Genomic DNA, 26,979 nt, shown 5'->3' with positions numbered 1-26,979 from the left:
AGTAATTCAGCCATATATGTTGGAAAACACATTTTCTTTGTCCATTAATCTGTCGTTTTCTCCACTAATTCATTTCTTGTCTTGGTTTATAAAATGTCAAACCCAAATATATTCAGTTTACTGTCATGAAAACCAAAAAGATTTACATTCATGATGCAGGAATCAGGCAGTTTTTCACGTTTTATCTTAGTTTACTCAGAAAGATAGTTGATAATGTGTGAATTGTTGCAGCTTGTGAGCCGTAGAAGGTTTTAATCTTTGGGGCCGAGTGTCAAAAAACATTTAGAAACCAACATCAACAAAGCACTCAACAAAAGGAAATCCAACTTTTGCATGACAATGTCTAATTAAAGGACATTTATTTCCAACGTAAATGTGTGATATTCATCCTCTGGAGCTTTCTCTTCACATCGTCTTCCACCTGGACTGGTTTGGTCGGGAGCATGTGCAACAAACATTTGAAAAACTGCACTTTAACATCAATGAATGACACTGAAGTTTAATCTCTACATAAATGAGAGTGATGTGCTGCTCTGTCACTAACTCCTAAGTTTAGGGAAAGTTAAAACAAAAGAGGACAGTTCAGAGAAGACTTGACAATGAGCTTATTTTAAACAAACATCTCAGACTTTCTGAACTTCAGCACCTACAGCAAGATATTTTAACAACAAGCAACTCAAGAGATCCAGAAGTTGGAGAGAGTTAGCTTTAGCTGAGCCAAAGAACATGTGGGACGCTAACCTAGCAAACATTTCAGACTTTTCTCTGTGAATTCTGAGAAATAATTTCCTATTTAATGACAGAGCTACACATCTTAACTCAGTCTCATTAAAACAGACTCTAATTCAGTGTCATCCATCCATATTAAAGTGCAGTTACCCAAAATGTTTGTTGCATGAGCTCCAACAAAACCTGTCCAGGTAGAAGGCCACTTTGACAAACAGGAAGTGGAAGATTCCAAGCAGATTTATAGAAGGGGGAACCAGACTGTACTAAGTGTCGTCGAGTATAGAGGGGTGTTTTGTGGGTTTTTAAGGCTGATAATGATTATTAGTGAGACATTTGGAGTAGATATTCATTTGCAGTAAATGAAAGTATTTAAAATCTTGAGTTAAACTTAGAAGAACACAAACTCTAACAGAAAACTTTGTTGATACGTTTGTTTTGTTTACAGATGTTAAAGCAGTTTTATTCGTGACGTATAACCAATCAAATCACTCCAGAAGACAGAGCGACCACAGGTAGATAAAGGTTCAGAGCCAAAGTAGCGCCATTTTGAAATGTATTTATTACCGTAAATCAGTAAAAAATAAAATACTGATAATCAGTAAATCAGTCAGCCCACAATTACTACAATTCTACAATGTATGTCTCTTTGCTTTGACTTATTTGTACAATATACGATGTATATGATGGCGTTTTTTCATCCCAAAGGCTATACTATGATGTTTTCTAAGAGTCATACGATGCTACTCTGTTTGTTCTGGCCCTGCACTCCTCCTCTGTTGTTTTCTGGATTGTACTCAGCTGCATGCCTTCGTCCACTCGGCCTCCGTTGACTCGTCCCGCCTGCCGTCTCTGGAGCTGAAGCTGGATTGGAACAGACCAAAGTACAGTCCAATCATGATGCCAGCTGCCTCTCAAAAGGCTCCTTCATCTGGCAGGTGGCGGCACTTCTTCTGAGGGGAAGCTGAGCTGGCCTGGCAGAACTTTGGAGATGTGTTCCAGTGGCTGGTGGATGTGTGGGGAGATAGAGAGGGACCTTTGAATTGTTCAGAAAGGAAAACAGGGAACCCATTGGTAGTTTTAGTTTAGGGTGCTACTGCGGTGTGTTTTTGGGTTTTAAGAGGTGAACAGGAAGAGGGTTTTTTTGTATTGATTATCTTTTACTTTGTTCCTGGTTGGAATGCCCATCAATGTCAACATGAAGTTCACTTTTAGTTCTGTTTATTTATTTTTATTTTACTAACACCCATTTGTTTTTAACCCTCACATGTTGTGTTGTTGTAAACTTCCTCTTTCAAATAAATACTTGTCTAACCCTCTGGAAACCAGCGTTTGGACTATTTTTGTGTTGCTCCTCACCTACTGACAGCTGTGGACTAACGGCTATACTGTGACGTTTTTAGAGCGACATGCTACACTATGATGTTTGTTGGGCAACACGCTATACTATAGGCTTTTTAAATTGACATATTACTACGACGTTTTAGTTTTTTTGTTTTTTTTGTTTGTTTTTTTAAGCAACATATAAGAATTCGAACAGTTTTAAAAGTTACTATACTTTTACTTGTGCAATGAAATTATTATTCTATGGCATTTTTTAGATGACATATTATACTCTGATGTTTTCTTGAATTACATACTATTTTGACAATATACTGCACTATGACATTTTTTGAACCACATATCATACATGACAATTTTAGGCAACATCCTCTCATTTTGTGCATTTTGAACCACATAATAATCTATGAGGTTTTTTTTTGCCGACATGCTGTACTATGAACTACAGGCCATACTATGTTATTCTTGAGTAAAGCATACTATACTTTGACATTTTCTGAACTACATCCTATACTATGACGTTATACACAGAGTGCTTTGGTTACATGTTTATTTATAATCTAGATTTTTTTCTGTTTTGTTTTTTTGATGGGATTACCACAGTCCTGACCGTGAACACCGTCAACACCCACCTCAGGGAGACGCTGTCTAAGATCTCAAGGCTGCTTGGTCATGGTCTTTCTGGCACGTACTCTTCCAAGTTGAGCCGGGAAGTTAAACACTGATGGAATGACACCGGGTCTAAGCCGACAAACTTCCAATTCCTCCTCAACCCATAGTCTCTGGGAAACCTACATGGAGTAAGAAAAGTAGACAGAGAAGTAATTAAGTCTGTACACAACATATTAAAAAGAAATCGTGCTAATAAATTAAGTACAAAGAACCGAATTCGCCAATATACTGGAGACCAGAGCTATTTAATTTGATAAGTATAACCTTGTTTAGTAACATTTCAATGATTTGAGAGCAGTCCTAAAGAACTGCCTGTAATCCCAATCATAAAATGGGTTTGGAGGAAGAACATAGATGGTAATCTGGATATACATGAGTTAAGCTTTATAACTACTATTGGTAGTATTGGTGGTAATAATAGCAATGTGACTACTACTAGTAGTAGTGGTAGTACACCACTGCTGCTGATACTGGCACTGCTACTACAACTTGTAATACTATTACAAATGCTGATACTACTTCTATGACTCTAACAGCTATTTTATACTACTACTGCTTGTACTTTTAGTATTACTACTACTGCTTACTATACTACAGCTACTATTAATCGTCTGGTATTTGGTTGTCAAGCTGCTTGCTCGCCTTAGTGTTTTGCTAGTGGCTAACTAGTTAGCTCTCATAGACTGGAAGCTCTCAACAAGATTTCATAATGAAAAAAGAGCCAAAAACTATTCTTACCTATAAAAAGTCATTCCAAGTTTCCTTGTCTCAATCGTACGACGCAGTGTGCAATTGTATGCAGCACAATGAGCCGGCATACTTGTTGTTTCCGTTTTCATGCCGTCTACATCAACGGAATGCACTGAAACTTTTCCATCACTAGCTTAGCCTCGCTGTAGCACGCAGTTCAAAGGGGGCGTGTCCTATCTACTCATTCATATCTATGACAACAACGGTAGCTGCACATAAGGACGCCTGACGTTGATTAGATGCGTAAATACCATTATATACAGTCTATGGTAAATACGTATGTGAATCGCATCATTGGCTGCAACAGCCAGTCACCGGTCACTCACTGACTCACACTGAAAAATAGCACAGAATGAATTGTTGTGTGTTTATTTTATTTACAATTTAGGTTGGATTTTTTTTTTTTTTTGTGCACAGCGCAGATTTTCTGTACACGGAGACCGTGTCAGCAGCTTAGAGGGAACAGTGTGTGTATATATACTTACTTTAAACCAAATCTGTGCACTGGAACTCACTTATTTCATGCTGTGATTCAAGTGTGTTCAAAGACAGGTTAAATATCTATGCAAAATGTGTCCGATTCACTGAATGACACACTTAAGTTTCCCCAGAACAGCTGAGATAGCATGAAAAGTTAATGATACCTGATTTATTATTTTTCCATCACATTTCATGATAAGGCTAGGCAGCCTTACTAACGTATTCCAATGGCCAGTGCCTCAGTTAAACTTTGAGCACATTTACTTGATAAGTAATTTCAGAGTCATTTCACTTTGTGGTACGGTGGTGGTGAAATAATACTCCCTTTATTTCTTATACAATAAAAAAAAATTTCAGAATTTTATCAGCAAAGGCAATGTGCAACGTAACATGTACTGAAGCAACAACTTGCCTAAGTTGTCAAGTTGTTACTGCGAATGATACGTTTGAATATCTGCAGTATCTTTATATTTAAAGGCTATACACCGATCAGGCAAAGTGTTTTGACCACCAGTCTAATATTGTGTTGGTCCCCTTTATGTTGCTAAAACTCCTCTGACCCAGTGGCGCATGGACACAGGACCTCTGGGGATGTCCTGTATCACTGGGATGGTGGCAGTGAATTCTGTGGGTCAGGCTTATCCTGGTACATCCCACAGATGCCCAATAAGATTTGGACCTGGGGAGTGTGAAACCCAGGTGAACACTTCAGCTCTGTCGTGTTCCCTGGGCCACTCTCGAGCAGTGTTTGCAGTGTGTCGGGGTGCATTGCCCTGCTGAGGGTCGCAACTGCCATCAAGGACTTCTGTTGCCATGGGGGCTCGAGGGTTGCTTGATCTGCAATGTTTAAGTGTGTGGTACATGTCAAACATCCACATGAATGTCGAGACAAAAGGTTTCCCAGATAAACTTTACATTGTAACAGGATGATCAGTGTTATTCACTTCACCTGTCAGTGGTCAAAATGTTCCTGATCGGTGTATGCGCCAATTCTGTGTGTGATCTTCTGCATCACGCTGTAAATTTGATTTTTGGCTTCATTTAGGTAAGCAAATGCAGTAAGCTACAGCTTTTGTTATGCCTAATGTTGCACAAGAGCTACGTGTGTACTATGGATTTCTTCAAGCTATACCTTTATCATAACTGTAGGGCATAGTGATAATCTATGACATTATCAGGACTTATTTGTCAACTAATAGAAGTCACAAGGTATTGTATTGTACAGCAACAAGTCTTTCTGTATCTGCGTTGCTTGTGTGGGTGTTCATGTGTGAGTGGCTTCTTGTTAACTGTTTTCGCAGCTGAGAGCAGCAGAGAGGCCTTTCCACACCTCTTGACAGCTGCGTTCTGCTCAGTCACGCTATAGAGGCACAGAAGTGGTCTCCACCTCTGACTACAGGGCCCTCTAGAGCTGGAGTTATAAATAAAGCCTCAATCTCAGATGAAGAATTCACCAGTTGGAAAAGTGGCACCACAATGAGCCAAATACAACACGAAAGTAAGTCTCAGTATACGGATGATAAATCTTCAATTTAATTTCTTGTTTAATTGTTCTTTCCTTTTCATTTGTGAATAACACGTTGAACACAAGGAAACCTGCTGCAGGTAGTATATGATATGATTAATAAAGTCCACTTAGAATGTCATCTTAAAGGGCAGAACCCTAAATTAATGACCAACCCACTACATTTGATAATGTGATTAATATGATATGTTTCCTGGGTAAACCCATGGCTGCTCTATTGTCCTTAATGTGAACGGCAGAACTAGTTTTATGATAAATGATTAATAGCCGGCAATGAATCAGTCTGCTGATCAGGCTGGCGTTTGTTTCCATCAAGTTAGAAAAGCAGCTGGGGGAGAATAAACAAAAGACAAAGAGGGACAGAGAGTGAAAACAGGTAAATGTAGACTGTAACCACATAAAGCAAATCGTTGCTTTTTCACTCCACTTTTTTCTTTGTCATCTAAGCTCAAAGCTTAAGGAGGAAAAGCCTCTGAATATAACTCTGGAACCCTAGTCTCTCCGAGTTAAAATCTGACTGTTTCAGACCAGATGCTGGAGAAATAAGACAATAGCTGTGTGCAATAGAGGCAGGGCATCAGATAAACAGAAAACAAAACTGTACAGTCATCAGCCAAAGAGACGAAATCAGCGATAAGAAGCTGTAAAGTTCTGAGTCACATGATTTAAAATGTGAATTATCATCGTGGCTGTTGTTTTGTAGAATAAGGGTGTGAGCTGTTTATACATTTACAGTTTGACTTACATAATGTAGATAATATTCTCTGTGCGGCAAAGATCATTTAATGACTAATGAGCGTATTTACTTGCAAAAGTGGAGCTTTCACATCTATCATAAAGCATTTATATGTAGATGAATGTAGTTTGTCATTCTTTAGGAAATGTATGTTAGATAAAGACTTAACATAAGGTAAAGCATAGGATTTGTTTTAGTTGATTTGTCGAATTCAGTGAGTCACTTGCATTTACAATTAGATTAGGTTAAAAATGTACACTTTCACACACTGTAATGTAATATTACTTTGGAACAGATCTAGATTTATCTTTTGAACTGCATGTTTTTGTCACACAGATCTTTATCTTTGTTATTAAACTTTGGGTAATGTATTATGAGTCAGAGTGAGGCCAAATCACACACGCACACACAACAAACGACAAAACACCTACCGTAATTCTATAATTTCTTTAGATAACATGCCGTGCAAATTATTAAAATTGTATTAGAACTAATTTTCATGTATCAGTCCCTGAGATATGTGCCCACACCGAGATAATGTTTACTGAGGTGGAGGAACAGGCAATTGAAATTATGTGCAACTCACAACATTTACACATTCAGCACCAGCATCTCTTTTTAGAACAAGTGTTTCTCCAGATAATCCAAGATCACACTATGTTGGGATAGCGTCTGCATAATAAAATCAATGTGTGTATAATATTTTAAAATTATAATGATATCTCTACACACAATTGCTTGGGAGCTTATAACATCCTAGCAGTAATTTGCTTTTTTAAATATTTAATCTGCATCAAGTGGGAATGGCTTATAAAAACCATTCAGGTTAAACCCTTTTAGGCTTTACTGCCTTACTATATAATAGTAATAATAACCTTGATTTAGAGGGATCTTTTCAAAATCCAAGCTTCCTAAGGCAGCAAAATAAAACAGACAAGTCATTATAGCCTTAAAATGTAAAATACAGATTAAAAAAAAAGTGTTAAAAATGTAAAAACATTATTGAAAGAAAGAAGATATTTCAAAGGAAATAAAAACTCAAATAAAATCAGGAAATGCTCTTCAGTTCAATAAAGAATAGATTTAAGAGGAGATTTAAAAGAGATCACGGAATCGGTTGGCCTGATTTCCTCAAACAAAACATCCCAGAGCCTCAGAGCCCCTGACTGTAAACGTTCTGATCCCGTTAGTTTTCAACCAGTTCCCCAAAACACAAAGAGGAAAATCTCTGCCCGAGGATCTCAAAGTGTGTACTGGTAAAAGGACAGACATTTGACTAGTGTAGAGGCTGTGAAGGGCAGTAAAATCTTAAAATCTGTCGTAAAACACACTGGGAGTCAACACAATAAGGCTCAAACAGGAGTGATGTGATCATGTTTGGTTCATGTAACAAAGCCTGTAAGCTGAGCTCTGTTCAGTCGGTCAATAGCTTTCTGGTTAAAAAAAAAAAAAAAAAAAGACTGTTGCAGTAATACAAGTCAATGAAATGAAGGCATTTAAAATAGTCTTTAAATGTTAAAATAGGTTGTATTTATTGGGGCGTGCTGCTCAAAACTCAGAAATCATGTCAAACCAGACACAAAGATTCTTCACAACAAGCCTGGCGTTATTTAAAAGAGACCCAGCTGGTGTCAGAGACAATTTTGTCATGTGCTGTGATCAAACAACAAGAATCTTTGCTTTGTTTGAGTTCAACTGAAGGAAGTTGTTTGACATCTAACTTTTGCCATCAGAAAGGCAGCCATTTAAAGAACTCACCACACCAGGATCAGAGGATCTAACAGGTAGGTACATCTGTGTATCATCAGCATAAAAATAAAAACAGATAACATGTTCATGAATATTGTGCCCGACTGGTTGCATGCATAGGTCATGAGACCTAAATAGGTATATTAGCATGACAAAATATGGCCATTTGTATTATCATGCACAAATGACTGTAGAAAGAGTAAAGACAGGCACAGTGAGTAAAAACACAATCATCCCATTAAAACATGCTTCCAAGAAAAACACTTTTGCACATCACCTCATCCTTTATCTAAAAACATCATTATTTTGAGATGTTGGTGACGATTAGTTACAAGGATGAATAATGGTCACCAAAGCCAATATTGTTTTGCTTCTCCTGCAAGTATTCCACCTGTTGGTCCTTGATTTTTGTTTTCACTAACCCTAACCCTATAAAAAATCTCTAAACTGAACTTACTTCACTGTAAATTCATGAAGCAAAATTCGAGCAGTGTCTCCACATTGAAACTCTATGTTTACTCAAAGTAAACACACATAGCACCAGCTTGATATATTTTTTTATGTAAACAAGAATTGAAATGTTATGTTGAACACAAAAATGTTTTGCAGTCCATTTACTAACTTATTATCTCCTTTAATTTAATAAGCATTAGTGAAAGCTGCAGTGAATCCGAGGCTGCAGAAACACAAACTATTTCACTGTGTTAAAAAAAAATCTCTTGTTCTTTTTAAAATTTCCAGGCAGATGATATTCATTTGTTTAATGAGTTAATTTGTGTCGGGTCTTAATAAAACTTTCATGTTACTGTATCAGGCTGAACTAAAAATCTACTGTGCAGGCTGTTTCCAATGAACTTTAAAGCAGAGTGAGTGAGGTGGGATTCACAGGGTTGAGAGAAGTATGAGAAGAGCATTTAAATAATGACCTGAGCATTTGGAAAATGGAGAAATAGTGCAAATCAGCTTGCAAGGTCAAATTCTGGAGGTCCAGTCTATGTAAATGAGTCAAAGGAAGGCATGTGGCTCTAGTAGGGAGAAGATAGGCTTTGTGCCAGAACAAGGCAGGCACACAGAGGGCGGATCAAAGGTCTAACGATGTGTCCGAACTAAAATGGCATCACGCACTTACTTACACACTCACACACACACACACACACTGCGTTCTTTGTTTGCATGCCAGGATAAACATCCTAAATTTGGGGATTTTTTGGACAGCGTCTTTTCTTGTGAAGATCTATTAAACGTCTGCTATTCTAATACCAGCTCTACTTAGAAATTAAAACTACAACTTCCATCCCTGCAGGCTCTCCTTACAGAGAGCTATTGCTAAAGGTGCACAGTCTGTCAAAAGTCATGTTAAAATGATCCCAGAAGTGTGTTCAAACATGCCCCCTGCTGGTCGGTTCTGTGTGTCTCAGCTGGTGATTTTTCCGACATCACTTTGTTCACCTGTGCTTGCTTTTGTTTGCTGATGACCCCGACATAATAAAGAAAACATCATACAGCAAAACATCATATCAAATAAATCAATGGATGGTCATAAAATGTGCTTGTAATGAAACCGTTACAGTAGTATTTTAATGCCATTAACTTGTCACACGATGCACATAACAGCCTGTATAAAGACAATAATATGTGAAAGAAAGCTAGCAGTTGGTAGGATTGTATTTCTGAAAATTAACCATGTGCTATTTGTACCCTTTAGCCTATGAGGAAAAACATGACTTTTTTTTTTTGTTGTTTTTGCTTCTTCAAAGACAAATGCTGGTGATGAATTGCAAAACACGTAGAAAATAAAACACTTTATGTTGTATGAAAAGTCTGCTCTGAATTATGTACAATCCAAAAAACACAAAGCATGATGCAAACATTTTGTGCTGCTCCGTTGTTTAATAGTTATTTTTACTGCATTAACAGGGATTTATTATTGGGCAATGGTCTACATTTAAAGCTTTAGTATACTCATGACTGGGTTAATGTTAAGGAGGGGAAACATCCATTTACATTTCATCCAAACTGAAAATACAAATAACAAAACAAAACAAAACAAAAAAAAACACGGATGATAAATGTAACTGATACTATTAAGAATACATCGACCAGGTTCATCCGTCTTTTAAGTGACACAGGAAAGAAAGTATTAAGGTGTCTTGTGGATTTTATGGACATTTCATTTCTGCTTATCTGGGCCTAAGAAAGTCATCAGCTCATTCTTTAAAAAAAAAAAAAAAAAGATTTTCAGCTTTTAATTTTTAAAATTGTAATGGGGCCTAAATCAAGAAATTTAGTGACAATTATGTTTGAATCATGTGTGAATGTTTTGCCGTGTTGTTTAATAAAAATAAAAGGAAACATATTTAAGGCGACTTTCCACAAAAATCAGACAAAAAACTTAACAAAGGTAAAATTTTATCTTGTTTGCTGTAATTGCTGTAAAATATTTTCATCCATCATTAGTTTCTTAAGATGAATGAAGGGAATTACCTGCTATTTGTGTTATACATGCAAAAGTATACTAACAAAGAATAAAAGGTTATTGGAGTATTTACCTCATCTTTGTGATTTGGTGAAGAAAAATGTTTAGAGTGGCATTTACTGTACAACTGACATGAGACTGGTTGAAACGATGATTCCTTTCTGTTTTAAACACAGCCCTAAGGATTATGTATAAAACTCTTCTTTGGCCTTCTATGGTCACAACAGGAGTGCACTGCATGTTTTTCATTTCCACAAAATTCTTCTGTGAGAACTCTTGTCTAAAAAAACTTGTAGTAGCAGTTTACCGGCAGCTGCAACGAGACGAAGTCACAGCTCAGACAAGACTGACTCAGACAACATTAAAACTGCAGCCGAGCACACAAGAGCTCCATTCACATTCTATTGACAGACCAGTTTGTAGCTAAGCTTTATTATCACACGGCAAATGAATATTGTCTAGCTAAATACACCTCAGTGTTGTTCCCACTGATGTTCAGCAGGCCATTTAATCCAGCAGCAGGGTGTTTCCCTGCTGTATCAGTCTGCAGCATGTTGATCTGACCGGGGTTGTTAAAACCACAACGCTGCTGTTAAAAATACATTCCCCAGAGGGCTTGCAGAGGTCTTAATGTTAAAGCAGGACAGAAAGCTTTAAGTCCCATTTAATGGAAGGTCAATATTAGCGTAAAGTTTGCAGTGTGTCCTTTTCATTTTTACACCTTGAAGAATGTAATTGCAGCAGGGCACTAAATGCTGCCTTATTGTGTTTTCCCATATTCTGCATCCAGCCGGGCGATCTGATTCCTGAATTACTGAACACAGCACAGGGAGCCAAAGACCTGCTGGACTGTCTATCGCAGACTTTGTTCATGACCCATAAATCTTTGACCTGTGGTTTAGTTCACAGAATTCAGAGATGATACACGGTTTAACCCTCCATTATCTCTTCTACCAATATCTATTGTGACCATCCTCCTATGTTTGATTTTTCTAGCCATGGGGATGGAGTGAAAAATGTCTATCACTTTACCAATAAAATATCTCTGATAGATTACCACGAAATTTCAGACATTTATGATCCCCAGAGGATGAGATTATGGTTATTCCACATCTTTATCTCTAGATGCACCAGCAGGAGCGTTTCAGTTTTCCACTTAAATATACCTCAACACCTAAAACATAGATAACCACAGAATTGTGCTCACTGTTTGAAGATGCTGAATCTTAATTACCTTTATATTCTTCACGACCACCATGAAGGCTGACTGTTTTGATAACTATCAGATGGATTATCATGAAATTTGGATTTCAATTGATTTTGTGACTCTAGCAAGGGCCTCGGGCCAGAAATTTATAGATAAAAAACCTGAAAATAATGACATTCCAATTAGTCTCAGTTTTGCTTTGTTTTTAGATCTAATTAGTCACTGTTAACATGCTAACACACATTAGATAAAAACATGGTAAACACATCATCATTTACTCTCTCTGTGAGCATGTTAGCATGCATTTAGCTAAAACAGTTGCGTAGCATTAAGTCTACACATGCACACTTGTTTTCATTCAGATTACTGAACATGAGAGAAATATGTCAATGCCATGGCATCATATGTCGATGAAATTCATCGTATTTGCAGGGGGAAAAAAAGACATCTCTGTCTCTAGAAAATATTCCTGAATCTGTTACTCTCATGAGACATTGGTTCGATTTCTGTTTGAGTGATGGCATGCAGTTTTACATACGCTTCCAAAATGACTAGCCAGTGTCTCTGTGTGTTTACATTGGGGTTCTGCAGCTCAGAGTCGAGGCAAGAGAGGATCTGCTGAGCCCTGTGTTTATACTGCCTGTTTCCTGTGTGGCTTTTTGGGAGCCTGTGAGGGAAGAGACACTGCAGTCAGAGAGCAATCAAACATAAACACAGAACAATGGATGATGGACAGGAGAGGACTAGCTCCAAAGACACAGTTTTGGGGTATCTGTGTTGATGCCATCCAAGGACAACTCCGTATGACACAATACTAAGGTTGGTAAACTGTGCCATGTAAATGCATGTAAGGATAAATTATCATTTCTTTAGAATTTATCAAAATGAGCTCTGTACTTTCCAGTTAAATTATAGCTGGTAGGAAATATTGTGATGTCACTTCCAACCATTTCTGGAGTGAAAGTGACTTCACTGACACAGCTCTGTGACTCTCTGGGGTAATTACATTAAGTTGTGTGTTTATGTTAACTAACAGGCCCCATGATGTTTGCCGACTGACCACAACTGAAGCAGCGACCAGCAGGCACGTTAGCCCGACCTCACCAGACAAGCCAGTATCACACTTTGATCGGCAGTTATCAAGCAAACCTCTTACACTATCAAAGCACCATCTCTTCTTAGAACGGGCTTGATTTTCTTATCACAATAAGGACCCTGTGTCTGCCTCTCACAACCGGACCACATCTCCTGGGTGGTCTCGGGGCTTAGCTGCATAATAATGGTGCCTAGCTGTTCCAAGGAGATGTGGAATACAGTGAGAATGCTTCATTTCAGCCAGATAGGAATCACCTCATAACCTCGATGGGACTGATAAGGCAAGCTGGTGTAAAGCCTGGTGTCTCAAAATGAGGTACATGAAATGTTTGCGAGGTGGAGACATGTGAACCAAAGAATCTTCTGTATTGCCAAGATTATGGCGATTTTATAGGCATAAGTATCAAATCCCGTGTACTCGTTCCATGCCCATATCTGAGTTCTGCGGAAGTCTGTGTGAGTCCTATCCTTGAGAGATAACACGAGGAGGAGCATGATGGAACTGGAGGGGGAAAAACAGCCTTAAGTGGAGTCCTGAATGCTGGGTTTCCTGCTGTGTCAGTGCTGCCACTGTCCCACGTCTCTGACCTGGACCTGGACCTGGACTCCTCTCAGGAGTGGAGGATCGAGAAGGAGGTGTGGTCTCCTCTTGTCTACCCCATTTCCTGCCTTCAACGCAAGCTCTAATTGGAAATTTGGGTGGCCTTGTTTATTTACATGGTTGAAATGCGGCGAGGTTGTATTTATATTTTCATGGCGCGTTCTCAGCAGTGCTGCATTACAAAGCCTTCCCCTGAGATCGCTGTGGGAGAGGAGAGCTGTAGAGTAGCCCAGTGGCTCTGTGTGTGCACGAGAGGGACGAGTGATGAAGGTTGTATGAGGTCTGATTTTCTTCACTATGAATCTGTACTTAACGATTTTAAGGTAAAAACCTGCCTTATCTTGGTTGCCTTTATCATTTTAACTAGATACATCTGCAGATTCAATCAAAAGGAATAAGACACTGCATGGAATGTATGTTAAATGTCAAATTTGGTTTGATTTTATTCTAAACAACATATACGCGTTTCCAAAAAAACTCATCGATTAGTCTTAAATGACACTATTTAGTTAAGTCAGGAAACCAAACTACATACGCATAATGAAAGAAGATTCTGGGGATCAGCTATCAAATTCAGTGCAAATGTCCAGGATCGCACTCTGCAGATTTTTTTAAAAAAGCGTCAAATTCTAATAGGATTTCTAACAGCAGTGGAACAATTGCTGCATATAAGGCTATATTTTCAGAAATTAAACACAACCTTCTAAAGTAAAGGTCTCTCAGGTCCCAAAAGTATACATGGACAAGAATTATCCTTAGATGAGCCGTGTCAGAGTGGTGGCAGTATGTGTTTATCTTTCAGGCCAGGTCTGCTGAGTGGCGGAAGGCACAGCTTTCTAGTCAAGCCACTGCTACAGAGAGCCTGGACATGACTCTGGATAGAGTAAACAAATGAGCACACACACACACGCATGCACGCACACACACACACATATAGACTCACAGGGTTCTCCCAGCCTCCTCCCTGCCCGTCAGCTGGAGACCACACACCCAGACCACACAGAGTCTGAGAACAACCCGGCTCACTCTCACGCAATAAGGCCCACGAGCTGTCACTCTGACCACCTCAGTCTCTGTCAGCACCGGCGCTGTTCTGTCACTTGACACACAAAACAAAGTATCTGTGTTTACAAAGACAGAAAATAAAGGACCTCAAAGTCTTGCTTTTGATTGAGAACAATGAGAAGGACATTCAGAAAGCAAGATTTGATCATGTTTTTGAACCCAAGTCAATCGAAAATGCGTTTGTATGCACTCGTGGATATGTTTGTCTTAGAGGCAGGTGTATCAGTGCAGTTATTGGGCCACTAGATGGGATCAAAGGGATTGCGGATGCACTGATTGCTGTAGTCCAGCCATCCAAATGTGTGGTCATTCTGGCTCATAATTCCAGTATCTCCAGCTGTAAACGGACAGCAAGCAGCCAATGATACATCACTCCCTGCTGGTCACATATTTTACTACACCTCTGTCCATGCATATACACTTAGACACAAGTATCTGCTTTGATTGATCTTCAAAATCATCAATTTTTTCAGATTTTTCTGCCACTCTAGAGTTTAAAAAAATGCAGCATAATGGCATGATAGTGTGACGTCTTTTAACTCCAAAGCTTCAGTAAGATGCCAGCCAAACTAAACAGACTGCGCCAACCTTGCATCAGTGGCAGGTAGTCCACCATATTGTTCTGCTTATCAGCCTTTATCTGTTTACAGTCAGGTCTGAAGTCATGTGATGATTATTTTCCATGACCTTGCTGCTCCTTATCCGACAACTGTTATTGCTTTCCTGTCATCATAGTGTATTGGGTCAATTGTATTGTTGTCTGAGGACACTTACATAAACACAGACATATGAGAACAATTCAAACCGATTAATTATGCAGATAAAGAGTTTATTTCCTAGTAATGGGAGCAATTCCTCCTACTGTAGGTCATATGAAGAGAAGCAATTTAACTCGAATGATGGGTAATAAATATTAAATAATTTACTTGTGTTCTAGAGAGAAGTTCAAAGAAATATATCAGTTTTTACTGTCCTGTGGTCTGCTATCACAAAAGTGCTCAAACAATCATCTGTCAACAGTTAATCTGGGCATGTCCTCCCTTCACTGAACTATTTATGAGATTACAAAAAATCAGCAGTGAGTGAGTAAGTGACGACTGGAGGATTTGCCTCCAGTGTCAGTTTGAGGGGTCAAAATTCATAAAAAAGGAAAATGAGGTCAACACCTTCCTAACCACAGTTCAACAAGGGTTAAACGGGCCTGTCATCAAATACTGGGCAGGGGTCTGACCCTAAACACACAGGGGTCAGTGATGCGGAGTCTAGTGTAGAAAATCTTTTCCCTGTTCTCAGGTCAGTTTTACTGCTTACCCTTCGACTCTCTTTTATATCTGACACCATCTGGTAGCTCTGTTGAGGTAATATCCTACAATTTGTCAATGCTTATGTTAAGATAACAACATCCTCATCAGCAAAAAATCTTTTATTCATTTTTCCTTACTTTTTGATTTTATCTTGTGACTTTCCACGGTGGGAGTTTCTAAAGCTACACTATCCAGCAGATGTCAGCAAAGTTTTTCTTTTGACAGAAGCTCTGCTTTTTTTTCTTGCCTGAGATCCTTGATGTATTTTTGACATGTAAAATAAATGAAAAACTGATCACCAGGGTTTTTACACAAACTGTACTCTGAATACCTTACCAAAAATCAGAATCTTTTTTTTTTTTTAAATGAAAGGATTTCAAGTATAAGAACAAGATGAGGTTTTACAGTTACTGTGATCAATGTAAATGCTGCTGCTGGTTGAAGCTCTCAAAAATATGATGAGGCAGTAACAGTTTTAGAGATAGTTTCACAACAAACACAATGTTGGTGTGATTAACGTCAAGCATAAACACTGACATTTCGTGTTATGTCTCACTAGCAGACCAATCAGTCAAACTCATCACAGTCACTGAGTCAAGATGTAACCTATCGCTCTTTTTTGGAGAAAGTGTTGCCACTAATATGCTGGTAGCGGTTTCATCTTCTCTGTAAAGCGTTTCTTGAAAATGTTTGGCTCATTAGGTGACTAAACTGTCCTCTCCGGAGCTTCGAGTGAAAGGCACAGACAATGGAGTAACGGCTCTTACAGGCGGAAAAACTGAAGCCTGACTACAAATGATGTGGCTTCCTGCAGAGGGGGAAACACCATGGCAAATGTGTGAATGTGTTTTTTTCTTCTTCTTTTTTTTGTTCTTTTTCTAACCAAATATGACTCTCATTCTTCCTCCCTTTGTTTGCAAATGTGGGGAGCTCAAAGATGAAACAAGCACAGCACACATAAGTGGTTTCAGATGAGTTTATTTCAAAGCGAATCTGCTCAAACGGCAGTTTTATATTAGAAAAAAAATCTCCATGTTTATGTCTGGTGCTTGTAATTCTCAGAAAATGTGTATTACAAATTTTGTTGCCTCTGTACAGTAGTTTGCTCTGGATGTTTTACTGTAACTGTAAACTGTGATGTGAAATCGGTGTGTGTGTGTCTGTGTTTGAGTCACTGATGTTGTAGGTGGGGGAGTCACATGTTTTATCCTGAGTCCATAAATGTCAATTCCTGATAACAGTAATACCGTAACTGTGTGACACACATGCATCCACCCACACACATACACACACATGGACCTTTACTGCGCACACACTTACATACACAGTGTTTAACACACCAGTAAGTTGTACAGTAAAGTGATTGATAGTGAATGAGTCAAATGTCTGACTGTGAAGTAATATGAAACTAAATTTCACTCTGCAGAGAATCAGGGGGCTGACTACACGTTTGAGGGGAAAGAGGATTTATGGTTCATGAAAAAAGAAAAACATTCCCGCCTGTGATTTTGGTCAGACTTTTCAAGCCATTGTGAAAGTGATGTGGTTTAAGTGTGAAGGAAGTAAATGCAGAGATCGAAACTCTGGACCACAGAAGAAAAATATAACAAAACCCTTATCCCTCCTACTTTAGCATTAACATTTAGGACTTCAACAGCATGAGAAATTCCACTATACTCATTTTGTTGTTCTGTCACGTAATGCGCACAAAATTCATAGCGTGTCATTGTGTGAGACTCATGGCTTTGCTTTAAGTGGACACTGCATCCAGTGTGAGCCTGCTTAGTATGTCAGCCATGGGAACCTTAGAACTTGTCCCTGTCAGAACCTGCACACAGACCACAAAGGTAGTTTTTCTTCCCAATTGTGAGGACACGAGTTTCAGGTCAAGAGGAACAGCTATGGTTTCCATGCAAGTCGTGGGATGAGTGTGTTTTTCCGTCAACCTTCTTCAGTCCAATAAGGTCAAGTCTGATCATCACAGTCAGTGATACAGGACATGAACCAAGTGCTGCTCCCTGATAATGTGTTGTACACCACTTATCCAAAACTATGTATATGGTTTTGAGCAAACTGCTGTTTTTTAGCGAACCCCGATCACAAAGCAGGTTGTTTCATCAATTGAGTTTATAGAAAAAATATACAGGATTTCACAAGAACAAGGCAACGGTTTCAAAAAAAGACCACTGAAAAGATTTGACACTAGCAATTTAAAAAAAAAAAAAAACTTTTACTATTCTAGAATCAGCTGGTGACCCCTTAAACCTTGATCATATTCGCTGGCAGACAAGCATATAGACAGCTGCAGACATCAGAGATGCACAGTTATACTACCTTCCTATCCACTTGGAAAACTCTATTCCATACATGCAGTCAGATGGAATTGCTGTACTGCTCTTGTAGCGTAGTTATGATAAACTTTGGGCTAATGTCCAATGAGGTGTTCATGCAGACTCTGGCGGACATGGGCAGATAACTACATTTACATCACGTGGCCCCTGCAGAACCCTGACAAAATGGGACATGCAGAAACTATACAGCCTTGAGTATACTCCCTTGCAAACATGCACATGGACAGCTGTGGAACCATGGATGTGAAGTTGTGGTCATGATATTACTGTCTAGTCTGCTTGGAGTCTACCAGGAGGACTCTGTTCCATACTTGTATTCATGTATGCTTTACATGCACACCACTGCCCTTGTAGCGTAGTCACTGCACAGACACAAATTTCGGATTGCACCTAGTCTTCCATTAAGCCGTATACCAGACTGTCGCAGACTTGGAGAGTTGAGAAAGACAGTTGTGGATGCCGTCAGTGTGCAAGAGTCAGTGAGACTTAATTTCATCATCTCCGCAAATCTGTCCGTGCAAACCTTTTAATGGACATCTGTGTGCAGCCTAAAGTGTATAATTTGCCTAATCAATGGCCTAATTTGTATCAGGGCCATCCAAGAGACCTTAAAAGATGTAGGCTACACCCTCAAACAACTTTGCAAACACTGACTCCACCTGATTTGACGAAGGCTTCATTTGTAGGCTGTCAGCTCCTGGATTTCAAACCGAACAAACATAGCAACTTACTTGGAAACTTTCTCTCATTTTGTCGAAATGTGTTTCTGAACGCTTTTGAGGCCAGGAATAAGCCATGGAGATTAGCATTAGCTGTTTCAAAAGTTTTTCAAGTGATTCCAGAGGTGTTGAATGGTAGTTAGATGCCCTTGATTTGCATAAAGTAACCTAAGACCTCAACTTTTTGCAAATGAGAAGCAGGCGAAAAGACAGCCGGTCTCTCAAAATGAGTTGTGATGCAACCAGAACACATTACATGGCTGCTTACAACAACTATGGTCTGTCAATATCCACAGATGTCTGTATGAGGGTCCAGAATGAAGTACAACTGAGGCTAAACACAGGCTTTTGCCTTTTCTGTTTACATGTGCAATGCAGCCCTGAACTGAAGAAGGAAGTGGACTAAGCACTGACAGTGTTTACTGTTCACTTTGTCTTCTACGCAAATATTTTTGACTTTGTATACGAAGTACTGCAGGTGACAAAGGTTTTGAACCACAGAGACAGCCGTGTCAAAAGGAAAAGTAGAAAAAGCAGTGTGAGTGCAATAATCACATAATCAACTGTTACCTGTGAAAAATAAATATTCATTCATGCTGTTTTGTCCCTTCGACGTGTCTGTGTTTTGTCTAAGGGGCCATTCTTCCTGTGCACCTGTGCTAGTACTTCCTGTCTCTGCTGCCCTCCGCTCCCTTCATCCCCCCCACCCTCAAACCGCATCCTTCACACTCTCACAATAATATTTGTAGAAAAAAAAAAAGTAACTTCACAGTCCCAGACACAAACATTACGACGCATAGGTGTGCACGTGAAAATGACAGGGTCTTCCCCATATCTACCCCTCCTTAGCAACCATGACAGTTTCTACCGTACAGTACATGAGAACGCAGTCACAAGGCATGCTAAAAGGACAGAGCTTCACATTCATGCCCTCCTGCATGTGTGTTTGAATGCTTGTCACTCCTGAATGTGCTGTAGCGGTCTTTGGGAAGGGTAGTCAGCTGTTGCGGAGGTGTTCTGTTCCTGGATGTGATCATAGGCCCGTAGGTAGAGACCATTGTTCTGCTGGTAATAGTACACCAGTTTCCTGGCAAACACTGGCTCCACCTAAAATGAAATTATGTCTGTGTATGAAACATGTATGTTGAAATTATTTTTACCCTGTTGTGCCCTGCAAAGGCAGAGAATGTTACCTCATGGTTTATCTCTATTTCAGCTGAGTTTTTAGAGTAAATCTTTTTATTTTTATATATATATATATATATATATATATATATATATATATATATATATATATATATATATATATATATATATATATACACACTACTGTTCAAAAGTTTGGGGTCACCCAGACAATTTCATGTTTGCCATGAAAACTCACACTTTTATTCATGTGATAACATAATTGCACAAGGGTTTTCTAATCATCAATTAGCCTTTCAACACCATTAGCTAACACAATGTAGCATTAGAACACAGGACTGATGGCTGCTAGAAATGGGCCTCTGTATTCCTATGTAGATATTGCATAAAAAAATCAGCCGTTTCCCTCTAAAATAGTCATTTACCACATTAGCAATGTCTAGACTGGATTTTTGATTAATTTAATGTTATCTTCATTGCAAAAAACTTATTTTCTTTCAAAAATAAGGACATTTCTAAGTTACCTCAACCTTTTGAACAGTAGTATATTTTAAATTTAAAGTGTTTGCACAGAAATTTCACATTCTTATGGAATCATACATTTTGTTTACAGCCTAAAGTGAATGCAAACATCAAGAAGTCAGTCAGCTCTTAGCTCAGTTTAGTCCAACTATCTTGTGAATTCATTTTGCATTACGAGAACAATACTAAGGTCTCTGTTTTCTAACAGTATGTATAACCCATCATGCATATATAGTAGTGATAGAGTGACAAATAATCACAATCCTATTTTCACCATCTTGAATTTTAATGGTTCATTAGCTTAGTTTTGTAGTGTTTGGGTACCTGTGCTGTGATCATCTTCCTCGGGCGCTGTGGATCAGGATACTCATCTCCAAAACACAGCACCACCTGGTGTCTCGGCAAATGGCGACCACTGTGGGCAAAATCTTGGAGCTCTGAGAGGACAAAAATGAGAATACAATAAGAAATTAAGAAATGCAGTCTTTAACCCGTGAGACCTGTTAAGTGCCCCTTATCAAATATTCAGACTATCAAACACACACAAACATTAAAACTACATTTTACTCACATGACATTTTCCTTAATCATGATGACTTTTCTAGAAACCATTGATGAGGATGGTGGAAATTTAAAGTGAAATGCCACAGAAAACCCTATCTTGTGCTGCAGTGTGGTGGACCACAGAAGGTGGGTGGGGACTCCACACTCTGGCCCCCTGCTGAGAATATGAGTGATAACTGAGAGGGACTTGCCAAGCTACAGACCTGCAGCCTCTCCTTCATCATTATCACCTCCATCATCACAACCATTATCAATGTGAAAACAACTGTCATCATACTGTAAATAGCTGAAGCAGCATGTTTATCAGTGCACTCTTAGTTATTCTTATCGCTTAAACAGTTTAATGAGCAGTAAGAGCCAAAGCTGTTACCTTAAACAGAGAGCATAGAGTCATGGAGGAGGGATATTTGTTCACTTAAATACACTGTAAACCCAGTATGACAGTGCAGTCACCTGACCATAGAATTTACATTACAGTTTGCTAAGGAAACTGCGAAAAGCGTTTTCTTCAAAAACAATCAGAATATTGAGTTTATCTGCTTTTCACAAACCATTCACATAATACTGTGAGTGCTCGTAATATAATTCAGTGTAATACAACAACTACACCTCAAACTATGGGCTGAAAAGTTATCAAATGTTCATTACCAGTGGCCAAAATGTACATTTAACATAATGTAATTGCTATAAATTGCTATACTACGTTACACAAAACCTTAGGAGTACATACGACATTGCAGACTTCAGATCGACGCATAAAACAATGCCTCGTTTAGGATCAAAGTACTAAACTGTAGATGTTGTGGTTCGAATGGGCTCCACCCGGTTAGCTGTTTACCTGGTATCATTTTACTTGCAGTCCCTACGTAGCGTTTCTAAGCAGTATATAGATATCCAAGTGGCCTACAACACAGTATAATGCAGATCTAAGTTGATTTAAACATTTATGTATTTGTCAACTCTTTTAGTGGGCAGCCATATGTGCAACTTGTAAAAACAAATGATTAAAATAAAGTGTTCTTTCATACTTGCAATGAGGTGAGTTTTCATTAATAAAAAGGTATTATTCTACGGATAGAGGGTGACGTCCATGAAAGACTATAAAGCTCTTTGAAGCAAACTCGTGATCTGTGATTTTGCCATATATAAATTAGAACTGGCTGGATATAAATGATGGTCTGAAAACTCCAGAACACAAAACTGAACACAAAGTTAACACTATCAATATAATTTTCATTGCATGAATATTGTCCTGGATTGTAGCTTACTGCTCAGGTGTTTCTGTAGGTGCAAGCAGAGTACACAGAATATACAGCAGCATATTAGTGCTTACCAATAAGGAACTGCTGGGTGTCAAACAGTTTGCACGGCTGCTCCTTCTCCAGCTTGTTGGGTTTATCCATATATGGAGCCAGAGGTCCTTCCCAGTATACTCGTCCCTGGCACAGGCGCTTAGCGTACAGCCCGTCAGACGCCATCCACAGAAGCACCCCCTTCTCCAGTATGTTGGGAAGCATCTCGGCACCCTGTCTCTGAGACTCGGGGTATGGGAAAGGGAAAAGGATGATTTCTGCCCCACTGTGAAACTTGTCCTCTGGGCACGGGGAAGAAGAGGAGGAAGAGGATGGAGAGGATGAGGAGGAAGAGGTGATCCGACAACCTTCTGGGCTGGTGGTGGTAACTTCCTTCACTAGAGACTCTCGGTAGAATAGAGACACATGCAGGCTGAGATCTGGAAGATGGAGACAAGCATTTAGGAGATATATCAAAGGAATACTCAATAACAGCATGAGTAGAGTGTCATAGCTTGATCAGATGGAGGCCCAGAAATGCTGAGATATGCTTAACATGTACAGTATTAATCACTATTTGCCTAATATATATATATATATATATATACATACATATATTTCTTACAACCTGCCGTTTTAGAATAGGGAAGTAAGTAAGTGTTGTTGGAGGTGTTTATAGTTTCTTATCTTTAAATGCAAATATATAAAAATGACTAAACATTTAAAAACAAGCATGAAAGCTCATGTTAGTGTCAGATTGTGTGTGTCCAACATAGTTCGGCTAAAACAAATCCTCACCTGTTATAGCATTGTTGTGGTCCATGGCATACACAGACGATTGAGATTCTGAAAAGTAGGTGTGGAAGGACAGTTGAAAACCTGCGCAGAATAAAATTAAGAAGCAACAAATGCCAAAATTAGAGTAGTGAATGCGAAAGCACGGAGATGTGAAAGGGCATTGTGCCACTTCTTTGCAGGGATGGGGAAGTTGTTCTTTTCCTGTTTTTTTTTTTTTTTTTTTACTCTAATCTGGAAGTAAAACAAGTCTGAAGAATGTGTAACATCTTGTCCCACACTCTATTTGTGTGGTACTATTCATAATGACTTCACAGCCAAGTTTTTCTTTGTACACAAGGAGATCATATTAATATTTTATAAAGCATGAAAAGTGCAACTGCTTAAATTACTTAAAATTTAAAGTTACGAGCATCATTAATTGATTCCTAATTAATCTTCAAATCTTAAAGATGGTCAACTGTGGGTGAATTCAAACAGCTGCTGATGTATTTAATTAATTAAAAACATACAGGATTACTGACACGGTAAACTGTTTAAGCCTTAGTTTATAAATGGATCACATTATTACATAAAGAAATAAATAAGCATTATTTATATTTTGTGTAAGTAAAATGACAATTTTACTGACAGAATAGCACAGCCAGCTATTTGTGAATAGAAATTAAATTGAAAATCTGAGAAAAGAAATGCTGACATTTATAAATTAAAGACCAGTACATGTAAAACAGATATTTTTTTTATGATCTGGTCCATTCTGAATCATGTGTCCGTGAAGCGCATGTCGTCATCTTACCATTTTCTGTGTGTGAGCCAGGCCAAGCTCGACTGATGGGTGAAGGGTAGTGGCACTGACCATACTGCAGCTCTGCATGTGGTCCATGGTGATGTGTAGCAGGAAGAGGCTGCTGTTCTGGTGGTGCGTGATAATCTCTCCAGTCCCTTCTCTCCTGAGAAACCATAAAAGTGGGAACCTGGAAGAGAGCACAGGAGAGGTGTCAGAAAACAGAGATAATTAGTGATTTTTCCCATTTACACTATCAGTCAAAAGTTTGGAAACACCTTCTCATTCAATGCTTTTTATTTATTTGTATTATTTCTACATTGTAGATTAATACTGAAGATTAACACTATTTCGTTTACAACATAATTCCATATGTATTCTTTTATAGTTTTGATGTCTTCAGTATTAATCTACAATGTAGAAATAATTAAATAAAAACCACTGAATGAGAAGCTGTGTCCAAACTTTTGACTGGTAGTATATTTGTGAGGTAAAGTTTTAGAAGATGCACAGCCACACAATCTGCTGACCTGGTTGTGCAGTGGCGTATATGGAGGAATATAGCCGAGGGCATTTACATGTGATGCCGTCTCCTCCATACTGCTCATCTTCATGCCTATAATTGTAAAAAAGAAGAAATATATTTATCAGATCATTTGCCTGCACGTCTTTCCATTACAGCATTAAAGAAAAAAAAGGAACTAACATGATTAAGAATAAACCCTCGTTGTATTTTACAGATTACCATTAAACTGTGAATATGTGCAATATTCTGTGAACAGAACTATATTGTATTTTAGCAAGTACAAAGCGTGAATATGTTTTGTACACTTGTGAAGTTGTGTTATTTTTGTTCTCGTACCAACAAAATTTGCAAAGCTTAACAGATGACTGAGTTGCTCTGAATCCTGTTCATTCTGAGAATGAAGTGTTCGTCCAGATAGCAAGAACCGCTCTGGTGTGACAAAAACAGTTGTACATATAATGGCAGAGACTTAGTTATGCAAGGCTGGAGGTCGCCTGGTTGTGATATGTGCACCCTGCACTTAGTAACCGAAGCCCTCTAAAAAAAGCACTACGGCCTTTTTGGTACATGCTTTGGCTTCCTTTGTGCTTCCTGCCTCATCAGAATCAACTGCAGGGTGCAAATGTATGTGAAAAATCACCCATAGTCTATAAACAATGCAGGTTGCTGTATGAAATGCAGCAGCATTATTGATATGCAGGTGAATCATGTAAATAGCAATAGATTAGACATTACTATTTGCAACCAAATCCAAGCATAAATGATTTTACTGTACATTTTGTCACCTTATACATGGAGGGCTAAATGAAATTCTCTCTAATGAAATGCTTTACAGCTCTTCTACATTTTGCATGGACGATATTTGACACTAACCTTTTTTGGCTCCCTCTGGAATGATTTGGTAGACTTTGTACGGCTCTGAGATATCCAGTTGGCTTCTTTCTACTAGTTCATCAAAGTCATTGCTTTTATTAAGGGCACAGCGTAGTCTGGTTTTCCATGTGGGGGGATCAGGTTTGTCCACACCTTCCTTATATTTCCCCTTGAACAATGCCCATGCCTGAAACAATCATGGAACACATTTTATTAACACTTTCTTTTCAGTCATGCAAAACTATGGGGCTTCGGCGCATAAACAGTAAGAGCAACGCTTCCTTAAGAAACATCTCAAGTTTGTTTTTTGATCATTTCTGTGCAGTGTTCAAGTTGCATTTGTCAGATGTGTTGGGTGCAGTATGAGGAGAGAGACGGGACAGTCTGACCTTGAAGAGTGCAGCATCCTCCTCTCTGTTATAGTCTTGTTTTCCTGCATGTTTCCATGGAATCCTAAAGATGGTTTTCTCATTGTTTTCCCAAACCAGGCCGGGATATCGCCTGCTCTCGATCTGATCAATGAGCCACTGTCTCAATTTGCCATTGCCGCAACTGACTGACAGGCCACTGTCCTCATCCAGGTTCATCTCTGCAAAATAAAGTAATAATAAAAGAACAGCATACATACCAGAACTGTGGACATATCAAGGAGCAGTTCTAGTCTAGCTTTGGATTTTTACTCTAAGACTTAGTCCTTTCCTGAACCAGAGAATATAAACAGTTCCAAATAATAATCATTATTGCAATTTTTTGTTGAATTAGTTATTAGAGCTCTACATAGCCTCTCCTCTGCAGCAATATTAGGAATCATTTTAAATATATTTTGTCAAGCAACAGCTTTGCCCCTTTTGCCCATGCTCATTTACAAGATAAGGATGCAGGGGTGGCAGCAGAAATGAGTAACTATCTTAATCACGTTTGGCCTGATGTTCTTTTCTGTCATTGAAAAGAAATGTGACTCATCTTTAGATACATGCATGAATAAAAACATCACTTGTAGCTAAAATTAAATACTTCTAGAGTTTAAACACAACTGCAATACATGCTGGAGTATAATAAAATTGTGAGTAAGAGTTATATGATTACCAGATCAATAGCACATTTACAAGTAGTTTCTGTAATATTCAGAATGATGATGACTGACATCAAGCATTTTCTATTCGATAAATTAAATCATTTTTTATCAGTTATCATGATGAAAATATAGCCATTCATTTCAAGGAAAGTGCTGCTGCCTACCTTTGAATGTGTAACGTCCGCCGCTGAAATCTGTTTTGAAGCTATCGGGGTCCTATTCTTAAATGTTATCACATCTTGATTTGTTGCAGGGAGGAGCCTCTCGGGCTGTGTGAGGTTCAAAAGGAGATGCACAGCATTTGGGCGTTCGTTTCTGTGAAACTCAGCACCCACACACTGTTGCAGTGGGGAATCCCTCTAGTGACACCCTGAGCAGACACCGGTATGGAATGGAACAATTACCTGTACCATCACACAAATGTTTCCCCACCTGTTTTTATTTTTCTAAAGATCTGCAAGTTCAAGCTAATTTCCACTTACAAAACGGTTGACTGGAAACATTTATAGTCTTTAAGTGTAAATTTGCTATTTGAGTAAGATTTGTGTGGATACTGACAAAGCATGAGGAACCAACCTCAGTAGAACATACATGCTTGATTAATC

At 38.6% G+C, this 26,979-nt stretch overlaps 1 protein-coding gene and 1 long non-coding RNA gene across 4 annotated transcripts; both read right to left on the bottom strand.

Moving 5' to 3' along the window:
* Nucleotides 1-1,270: 1,270 nt before the first annotated feature.
* On the bottom strand, nucleotides 1,271-6,580 carry LOC129349769 (uncharacterized). The gene is made up of 3 exons (XR_008602888.1): nucleotides 3,478-6,580; nucleotides 2,700-2,858; nucleotides 1,271-1,731 (listed from the first exon to the last, which is right to left on the bottom strand). It is a non-coding gene; the product is annotated as an uncharacterized LOC129349769 (long non-coding RNA).
* A 10,109-nt stretch (nucleotides 6,581-16,689) lies between these two features.
* On the bottom strand, nucleotides 16,690-26,945 carry irf4a (interferon regulatory factor 4a). 3 transcript variants are annotated; one of them, XM_023270486.3, is made up of 9 exons: nucleotides 26,539-26,945; nucleotides 25,689-25,888; nucleotides 25,300-25,486; nucleotides 24,431-24,516; nucleotides 23,913-24,090; nucleotides 23,120-23,200; nucleotides 22,363-22,761; nucleotides 20,790-20,902; nucleotides 16,690-19,904 (listed from the first exon to the last, which is right to left on the bottom strand). In XM_023270486.3, the coding sequence occupies exons 2-9, from the start codon at nucleotides 25,884-25,886 to the stop codon at nucleotides 19,755-19,757; spliced, it is 1,392 nt and encodes a 463-aa protein (XP_023126254.1). In that variant the 5' UTR covers nucleotides 25,887-25,888; nucleotides 26,539-26,945; the 3' UTR covers nucleotides 16,690-19,754. The 3 variants fall into 3 exon arrangements, with proteins under 3 accessions (XP_023126254.1, XP_054870829.1, XP_054870830.1); XM_055014854.1 differs by having other exon boundaries at nucleotides 25,689-26,945; XM_055014855.1 differs by having other exon boundaries at nucleotides 23,120-23,167; nucleotides 25,689-26,945.
* Between the last annotated feature and the right edge of the window lie 34 nt (nucleotides 26,946-26,979).

The sequence above is a fragment of the Amphiprion ocellaris genome, chromosome 10 (assembly GCF_022539595.1).
Source record: "Amphiprion ocellaris isolate individual 3 ecotype Okinawa chromosome 10, ASM2253959v1, whole genome shotgun sequence".
NCBI lineage: Eukaryota > Metazoa > Chordata > Actinopteri > Pomacentridae > Amphiprion > Amphiprion ocellaris.
Note: the sequence above shows the minus strand (reverse complement) of the source record. Positions and strands in the feature narration are given on the sequence as shown.

What these genes read in the sequence shown, in the direction of transcription:
- irf4a (XM_055014854.1), bottom strand. Translation starts at nt 25,925, where the DNA reads ATGTATGCTGTTCTTTTATTATTACTTTATTTTGCAGAGATGAACCTG. An exon ending in CCACAACAATGCTATAACAG is followed by an intron (nt 22,762 to 23,119) that starts GTGAGGATTTGT and finishes TCCATCTTCCAG; the next exon opens with ATCTCAGCCTGCATGTGTCT. An exon ending in CACCCAGCAGTTCCTTATTG is followed by an intron (nt 20,903 to 22,362) that starts GTAAGCACTAAT and finishes TTGTCCTCTCAG; the next exon opens with AGCTCCAAGATTTTGCCCAC.